The 9,730-nt window shown below is 40.0% G+C and overlaps 1 protein-coding gene across 7 annotated transcripts in view; it reads left to right on the plus strand.

The window, feature by feature from the left end:
- Window positions 1–4,879, plus strand: part of LOC134210838 (filamin-B) — a 233,224-nt gene extending 228,345 nt beyond the window's left edge. For all 7 annotated transcript variants that reach the window (XM_062687171.1, XM_062687172.1, XM_062687173.1 and 4 more), the window contains 3 exons: window positions 2,694–2,822; window positions 2,884–4,430; window positions 4,487–4,879. In XM_062687171.1, the coding sequence (XP_062543155.1) occupies window positions 2,694–2,822; window positions 2,884–4,430; window positions 4,487–4,618 (1,808 nt within the window). In that variant the 3' untranslated portion in view covers window positions 4,619–4,879. The remainder of the gene's footprint in view (window positions 1–2,693; window positions 2,823–2,883; window positions 4,431–4,486) is intronic.
- Window positions 4,880–9,730: the final 4,851 nt, after the last annotated feature.

Genomic DNA, 9,730 nt, shown 5'->3' on the forward strand with positions numbered 1-9,730 from the left:
ACCTTAAAATTAACAACGACATAATACCGTACAAGCTCAGTCATAAATGTCTTGGAGTAACACTAGACCAACACCTAACATTCAAAATACACATCGAAGAAATAAAGGCAGCATGCCAGCAAAGAATACAGTTTTACGTTGCACAACCACCAAACAATGGGGTGCAGACCGGCAAACTTTATCAAAATATACAAATCAGCTGTACTAGAGAAAATGCTGTACGGCGCGCCAATCATCTCCTCAACCTGTGAATCTACAATGAAGCAGCTAGAGAGCATACATAACCAAGGACTGCGAATAATAACAGGAGCTTTTCAAACCAGCCCAATAGAAAGCCTACAAGCCGAATCGGGTATACCAAGTCTTAGAAGTTTTTCAGTCAAAGACTCGCTATCTTCGCAACAAAGCAAACAAACAATGAACAGGCTTTAACAAATAGTGCAACAGACGAAGAGAATAACAACAGCTCAGGAGAATTGTGGGCCCAAGGCCCAGCATCAGAGCCAAACAATATCAGAACAAGAAGCAAGAATATTATCGAAAATATTGGAATTCCTCTACCACCAAGCAAATCCCTAAATATACCAAAAACTCCGCCATGGATAAGAAAAGACATTCTAATAGACAAAACAATGATGTCGGCTAGTAGAAACGGGAAAAACCCAAATGAACTTAAAAACTGTTTGCTGAAAGAATCCACCAAATATAAGTTCTGCAAGCTGATATACACGGACGGATCAAAAACGACTCTAAAACGGGATACAGCATAGTAACCGACGAAGGAATCATACGCAAGCGAACCCATAGTCTACTCAGTATTTATAGTGTGGAGAGCCTTGCAATAATAGAGGCCCTAAACTGGATTTCAAACCAGGAAAGAGTAGGCGCATATATTATTTGCACCGACTCTTTAAGTGTTGTCACATCACTAGAAAAGAAGAAAATCAGAACCAGCTTGAAAGACGAGATAGTTCATCTGTACACCAACATAGGGAAGAAAGGTACATCGGTAACATTCATGTGGGTCCCTAGTCACATAGGCATCCCAGGAAATGAGAAAGCGGACAAAGAAGCAAAGAGTGCGCTAGAGATGAGCACAATTACGCGGAAAACAGTTGATCACCGCGAAATAAAAACCATCATTAAAAATAGTATGACTAAAAATGGGAATCCGAATGGAATTCAACGTCCCACAACAAACTTAGAGAGATAAAAACACTACCAAACCATTCAAAGAGGCGCTAACAGGAAATCGTAAAGAAGATGTCATACTCAGCAGACTACGAATAGGCCACACCCGGCTAACACATGCATACTTACTGGAAAAGGAAGACCCACCAAAGTGCGTAAAATGTAACCACCCACTCACCATTAAACACATTATCGTTCAGTGCCCTGGATACGACGACGCAAGAAAGAAAATCGGACTCCAACCAAACATGAGGGAAGCATTAGCCGACGACAACAGTCAAGCAAAAAGAGTACTGGAGTTCTTTCAAGAAATATCGCTGATCGACGCGATTTGACCCCAAAGTGAAACCTTGAAGAAGAAGATGGAAACACCTTGATGAAGATGAAATCCCTGCAATAACTCTCAAGGAGAAAACGAACGATGTCATACAACGTAGTAATTTAAGCAGTGTCAATAAACTCTGTAAACTCTTGACAGACTCGAATAAAATTTTAAAGAGTCTCTAATAAAAAAAAAAAAAAAAAAAAAAAAAAACAATCCAAATCCAATCCAAATCCAATCCAAATCCAATCCAAATCCAATCCAAATCCAATCCAAATCCAATCCAAATCCAATCCAAATCCAATCCAAATCCAATCCAAATCCAATCCAAATCCAATCCAAATCAATCCAAATCAATCCAAATCAATCCAAATCCAATCCAAATCAAACCAAATCAATCCAAATCAATCCAAATCAAACCAAATCAATCCAAATCAATCCAAATCAATCAAACCAATCCAAATCAATCCAAATCAATCCAAATCCAATCCAAATCAATCCAAATCAATCCAAATCAATCCAAATCAATCAAATCCAATCCAAATCAATCCAAATCAATCCAAATTCAATCCAAATCAATCCAAATCAATCCAAATCAATCCAAATCCAAGCCAAATCCAATTCAAATCAAATTCAAATCAATCCAAATCAATCAAATCCAATCCAAATCAATCCAAATCCAATCCAAATCCAATCCAAATCCAATCCAAATCCAATCCAAATCCAATCCAAATCCAATCCAAATCCAATCCAAATCCAATCCAAATCCAATCCAAATCAGATTCAAATCAAATTCAAATCCAATCCAAATCCAAATCCAATCCAAATCCAATCCAATTCCAATCCAAATCCAATCCAAATCCAATCCAAATCCAATCCAAATCCAATCCAAATCCAATCCAATGCAATTAAAATCCTGAATTTTATTGAGATTGGATTGGATTTGGATTGGAATGGATTGTAATAGATTGGGATTGAATTTGGAATGGATTTGAATTTAATTTGGATTTAATTCCTTCACAACAATGCTTAGCAAACAGATCCTCACATCGTTTTTCCGATGATTTTTCTTTACATGATGGAAAAAATTAAAATATTTTACAATTCACAGTTAGTTTTGTTTTTTTTTTATAAACCTGATATTATCTACTACATAACCCTTTCGAATTATCACCAACAGACGTTCTCCATCAATCGAAACCTTTGCCAGGAAGTCCGTACACCTGCGAGTCGTACGACCCATCCAAGATCCACCTGCAGAAAGTGCCCAAGATGAACCTTTGCACCAACTCACCGATAACCTGGAATGGTAAGTCTTTAAACCTCTCTTCCACAACAGAGTAAACCAATATCTTCCACCCATTCCACAGTTGAATCAGAAGCGGCCGGCGTTGCCGAAATCGAAGTCACGGTCCTATCCCCAACCGGACAGAATGTGCCCGTCCAGTTGACCCAACAGGAGGACTACGTTCACCAGGTTGAATTCTTGCCACTGAGTGCCGGTCACTACAAAGCCACCATCATGTACGGAGGGGAGAATGTTCCGGGTTCGCCGATTACCTTTGCCGTGCAAGCCGTCGGCAGCAAAACCGATAGCCACGCGTCCGGAAATGGTCTGGAAGTGGCCCACCGTGGCAAGGAGACCTCCTTTGTGGTGTTCTGCCCGACGATGCCCAACGTGCAGATCGAGCGATGCGACGAACAAGCGGAACGAATCGAACCCAAGATCAAGAATTTGGGTAACAACGAGTGGAAGATATTTTATACTATACTGACGGTTGGAGAGTACGAAATCCGGGCAAGTTGTACTAACAGAGGTCCTTTACCAGGGTCTCCGTGGACCATTTGTTGTTTGGATCCTGCGAAGGTCACGCCAATTGGAGGTTGGGGTAGCCTGCTGGACAACAATGGAAAGCTGCTTTTGCCAGCGAAGATTGCCTTCGATACCAGTATGGCAGGTCCAGGCGAACTAACCTGCTACGTAGACAACAACGAAATAACAGTTGAGAAGCAGAGCAATGGACGTTGTCTGTTATATTTGTCCGATGAGGAACTGTCAAAAGGAGAGCATAGTTTCGATTTGACTTGGTCTGGGCTTCCAATTTCTCAAAGTCCCGGATACGTTTTCGTTACGGGAAATTCATCGTCTGCCGATAAGGTCGTACTCACCGGAAGAGGGTTGACATCCGCTCAAGTAGGAGAAATTTCTCATTTCACCATAGATGCATCGGAAACGATATCCGGTAAACCAGAAGTGCACATGGAATACGAAGACGGTGAGAATCTGCCAGTAACTCTCCTACAACCACGGCCAAATGAACTGATTTGGCTCGCATCGTACAATCCACACAAATCGAGCGGAGGACCACTGAGTCTCTCGGTCGAATGGAATGGCCGCCTTATCAAGGGATGCCCTTTGACGATATCCGTCGGTCCGGCAGTAGATGCCGCCAAAGTGTTGTGCTCTGGTGAAGGCCTTCGAAACGGCGTTGTTGGTAGGGACATCAAATCCTGGATTGACACCAGACGGGCAGGGCCAGGTGAACTGACGGCTCATTGCGCCGGCCCGCGGAAGGTTGCTTACTGCGAGCTGTACGATCACGGAGATGCCACCTTCACGTTGAATGTGAAACCCCAGGAACCGGGACGGCATACGCTCACCATCAAGTACGGAGGCCAACACGTTCCAGGATCTCCCTACACACTTCGGGTGGCAGGGGCTCCCGATGCCAGTAAGGTTCGCGTCTACGGACCGGGGATCGAACATGGCGTGCTGGCTACGTTCCAGTCGAGGTTTATCGTTGACACACGGGGTGCGGGAGCCGGTCAGTTGACGGTTCGCGTACGTGGTCCCAAGGGTGCGTTCAGGGTGGAGATGCAGCGGGAGAGTCAGAAGGATAGGACTATTCTCTGCAAGGTGAGGAGACATGAAATTTGCGTTCCGTTCGGAATAAAGCATTCTTATTTTTTCAGTACGATCCAACGGAACCGGGCGATTATCGCGTGGAGGTGAAATGGGCCGGCGAGTTGGTACCGGGATCACCATTCCCGGTGTTGATCTTCGATACGCAGGAGGAGCTCAAACGATTCTTACACGGCAATTAGCATCACTCTTTTAGCATTGTTTTTATTTAGTAAAGTTTAACTTACTTTTAAGATGTTAACTAATTTATGTTGGACAAAGACGAAGAAATGTTCATATTAAAATTCAAAATTATAACAGATTAACAAATGGTGTAAAACAAAGACGATTCTATATTTACCTGTACTTGTTGGAGGAAACATATTTTGGAATCAATCAATCGATTTGAATGTATGTATTTATTACATAGTGACAAATAAAACACTGGATTTAGTAAAAAAAAAGTGTACTGAAAATTTCTGTCTTTTCCATAGATTTAACGCTTATTTGCCGAGGATAATATTTTAGGCCGCACAGAATCGGTGCGGCCTTAATTTTTGATCGACGCCAACTTTGTGCAGACTAAGTAAAAAGAAGTTATTTATGACCCGTAACGCTGCGTAGACAACTTTACGTGGTGTGTTACAGGGTCAGATCTACCACGGTTACATTTCCAGCTATAGGCAAATCCTGACTCAACGAATAACTTCCTTATTATCCAACTCCGTGGTACTTACGAGGGTGTCGCTAAGTCGGTGGCTTCTCGTTAAGTAAGTACCACATCAACACTTTCTTCCTCTCCCTAGTTACTGTGAAGATGGGCGTGGCCAGGAGTAGTAATCCTCATGTTATTGCCTTTCTCGTAAAACAAAATTGTACCGAAAGACTATAAGTATGATTGCTTCAAAAAAGAACTTTTGATAAAAGGCCCGGAGACCCATAGTGTTATATACCGATTGACTCAGCTCGACAAACTGAGGTGATGTCTGCATGTGTGTATGTATGTGTGTGTATGTGTACACATTTTGTAGACACACTTTTTTTGGTATTTAGCATTATCCGATTTACTCGCAACAAGTTGCATTCGACGGGGAATGCGGTCCCATTGTCTGCTTTTGAAAATTGGCCCGATTGGCATGTCGGAATTATTGAAAAATCATTGTTTTTTTTCCCAAGGGGTCCCTTGGAAACTTGGGGGACTTGAAAAAAAAAATCCGATTCTTTTTTCAGAAATGGTGGCAATGCATTTTAATCAATGAAAAATGATCGAAAAAATGTGATCTATTCCCCTAAAGAGCTTTTTTGACCTTTCTAATGTTATTTTTTCAATATATTTTATAATGCACGAGAAAGGCATCATCACTGCTATGTGGATTAATCTGGATTTTTTACTATGTCTGAAACTCGATTATGCATATGAACAACATGTGATAGATTTAGTTCGGAAAAGGTATTGGAGAGTAACCGCCCCTTCGGTGGGGTTTGATCCCACGACCCCAGTACGATAGACAGGTGCTTTCCCTACTTTCCCTAGTGGAGTGAAAGGCTGGAATTCAACTTCGATTTATGTATATTGTACAGTCTGTGTGACGACTGTTTCTTTTTTATAGTAGTAAAAAACGGCAACTCAATCTTAATTTAATAAAACGAGTATGTTATTTACCAAACGTTTCACGTTTCATGCGAGAATTGTGTCTTCCTCAGGGGGGAAATATTGTTATTTTTTGTCTATTGTTTGGCCTAACCTTAACTGATTGTGAGGAAGACACAATCCCCGTGTCTCGTACAAACAGGCACTTCACGGGTTTCCTACAACCAGGCAACTGAAATATTGTCATCGTTTAGGTACTGATCGATGATGCCCCCAGTTATTTATCAACAATGCCTGCTGACTGCGATAACAACATCAATCTTGCATCAAAAGCAGACAAAAGTAATCTACAACATTCTACTCAACTCTTTCCTTACTTGTTCTAACTCTTTGTTTACATTTTCTAACACCGATATCATATCATCAAATGATCTCGGAATGCAGTCATTGATAGAGCTTACCAGGCTCTAAAACATCAATCTTGCATCAAAAGCAGACATAAGTCATCAACAAAATTCTACTCAATTCTTTCCTCACTTATTCCCACTCTTTGTTAACATTTTCTAACACTTAACTCAAGTCATCCACTGATCTCGGAATGCAGTCATGGATAGAGCTTACCAGGCTCCAGAACATCAATCTTGCATCAAAAGCAGACAAAAGTCATCAACAACATTCTACGCAACTCTTTCCTTACTTTTTCTCACTCTTTGTTTACATACTCTAACACTGATCCTATATCATTAACTGATCTCGGAATGCAGTCATGGATAGAGCTTACCAGGCTCTAGAACATCAATGTTTACATTTTTTAACACTGAACTCGGAATGCAGTAATGGATAGAGCTAACCAGGCTCTAGAACATCAATCTTGCATCAAAATCCGAAAACAATTCATCAACAGCATTAAACGCAACTCTTTCCTCACTTATTCTCACTCTTTGTTTACATTTTCTAACATAGATCTCAAGTCATCCACTGATCTCGAAATGCAGTCATGGATAGAGCTTACCAGACTCCAGAACATCAATCTTGCATCAAAAGCAGACAAAAGTCATCAACAAAATTCTACGCAACTCTTTGCTTACTATTTCTCACTCTTTGTTTGCATTTTCTAACACTGAATTCAAGTCATCCACTGATCTCGGAATGCAGTCATGTATAGTGCTACCAGGCTACATCAATCTTGAATCAAAATCGGAAAAAATATCAACAATATTCTACGCAACTCTTTGCTTACATGTTCTACATAGATACCCTCTCGGGGGAATGATTGTTTACCCTATCAGGGATTACCTCTCGGAAAATTGTCTAGTCTACACTACTAATATACCATACTTTGTTATATGTAAATCAATGCAATCAACAAATTTTATTCAGTGGGCGATCACACCTCGATGTGAGTACACGCGTTTGTTCACTCGTAGGTTAATTTTTGGCGTTGTTTTTATCGAACGTGGTATCTACCTACCGATCGCAATGTTTCGTGAGGTTGCAGTAAAAAACACGCTGGCTTTCGTATTCCCCGAAAGTGCAACTCAGCCAAATCTAGTGGATATGGCTAGTTTCATAAAATCGCTGAAAGGGGACCAGACAATGATGGAAACAGCATACAAAATATCGGACGAAAAGTCCGTATTTATTCGTTTCAAATCGGAAGAAGCGATGAAGTTTGCTTTCGAAAGCAATGAACAAATGCTTCCATTCAACTATAGCAATGGTACAGTGGTAATGGTGCAGATGTCTGTGGCTGGTGGTAATAGCCGCTATGTGAGGATCTTCGATCTGCCGCCGGAAATTTCGGATTCCGACATATCATTTGTGTTGGCGAAATTCGGAAAAATAAGACGCACGATACGTGAACGGTTCCCAGCAGAATATAACCTGAATATATTCACTGGGGTCCGTGGTGTTTACATGGAGGTAGAGAAGGAGATACCGGAGATTCTCTATTTCCGCACTTTGAAGGGGAGAATTTATTATGACGGACTAAAACCGAAGTGTTTTGCCTGTAAGGCGGACACGCATAAAAAGAAGTCATGTCCAAATAGGTTGGAACGGCAAAGTGTGCAAAAGCAAGCTGTAGTGAAAGAGCAAGGTAATGGTACACCAAAAGAAGCTACAGAAAGAGGAGAAAATATTAGAGCTGCCGCCGAGATGACTCAAGCTTGCGGCTCCGCAAAGTGTAAATACACGACTGAGCCTCTCAAATAAACGTATTGATAAAACAAATTTCATAAGTGTGCGATATTCAAATAATAAAAATAATGTGTCTCGACTAATTTACGTGTACAAAAAAAAAACTCATGTTACTCAGGTCCTTTTGAAAAGTTAAGCGAGGTTTCTTTAATGGCACTCATTTTATTTTTGCAAAAAAAAAAGTTCAGTGTCACTAATGTCACGAACGAAAATATTTTTTTCCGTGCATTTCTTTTCAATCTAAACAACCACACGCGATTTCCATTTTTTTTTCTTTTTCCACACTTTACCGTGACCGAGCTTGTCATTTCGGGAGCGCCACTAATCACAATCCACAATGTACCGAATAGGGATTCTATATTAAGAGATGTGCGAGTGCGAGTACATCCTTTAAGGTACACTGGGGGAAGTGGAAAAAAGGGGTAAGTGTAAAAATCGACTCAAAAAATAGGAATTGTACATACTTTTTACCACACCATAACATTGTGCAAGAATATACTTTGATGCCCACACTAATACTATATTAAAATTTGTATAATACATACACTAACACGGTTAACGCTTGAACTGTCATTTTAGATTTCGCGAGAAGTTAATTTTTGCATTCATAATTTTCAGTTTTTTTTGCACATATTGTCCCTTTTTTCAGTGAATTTGAATCACAGGTAACCATTACAATACAATTAAACTAATCACAATCAGTTTATAGTGGTTTGTACCATAAAAGCAAGTTATTTTACACTTACCCCTGGTATCAAGCACTGCGGGAGAAGTGGAAAATGTTCTGATCATGTAAATTTTTTCTTCCCTACAGGGTTTATTTTGATAGCTGTGAATCTTACTACGTTCCTTCTTTGTTATCATTGTGATTTCCGTGGTGATTGGACAAATGTACATTAGAAAACGCCTGATTAACCCACCTTTCCGTATTAATGTCTTTCACATGTTTTACATATGAAAAAATGTATGAGAAAGAAAAAAATGCACTGGTAGGTGAATATATTCCATAATTCACATTTATTTATATGTATAGCAAGTTTTGCCGTTGAATGCAATTTTTTGTGCGAACAAATTGGTTAAGGACAAGTGCTAAAAAATAGGAGATAATTTTGTAAGTGTTTTGCGCACACACATACATACAAACACGCACACACAGACATCACCTCAATGCACTAAATTAATTAGTTTATAACCCTGTAAGCCTCATTTTTTTATAAAAAGTTCATCTTAGGGGCTTACGATTTTCGATTTTACGTACATTTAATGTTCGAGAAGGCAAAACCAGCCCTCCACTAGCTATTACAAGAATTCCTTGGGGACATATTCCGTTAAGCCAATAAAATTATTCAACAAAAGATACTCAGAGCTATTACCGTTTTGATTCTAGTTATATGTAACTACTCATAACAATTAAAGGTCAAGGTAACATGGGTTTTCCACTTACCCCATCCCAATGGGTTAAGTGGAAAAACAACTTCTAATTTTTAAATCTTTTTCCATAAATTTCAAGCGACCAAAATGGTAT

The sequence above is a fragment of the Armigeres subalbatus genome, chromosome 2 (assembly GCF_024139115.2).
Source record: "Armigeres subalbatus isolate Guangzhou_Male chromosome 2, GZ_Asu_2, whole genome shotgun sequence".
Lineage (NCBI taxonomy): Eukaryota > Metazoa > Arthropoda > Insecta > Diptera > Culicidae > Armigeres > Armigeres subalbatus.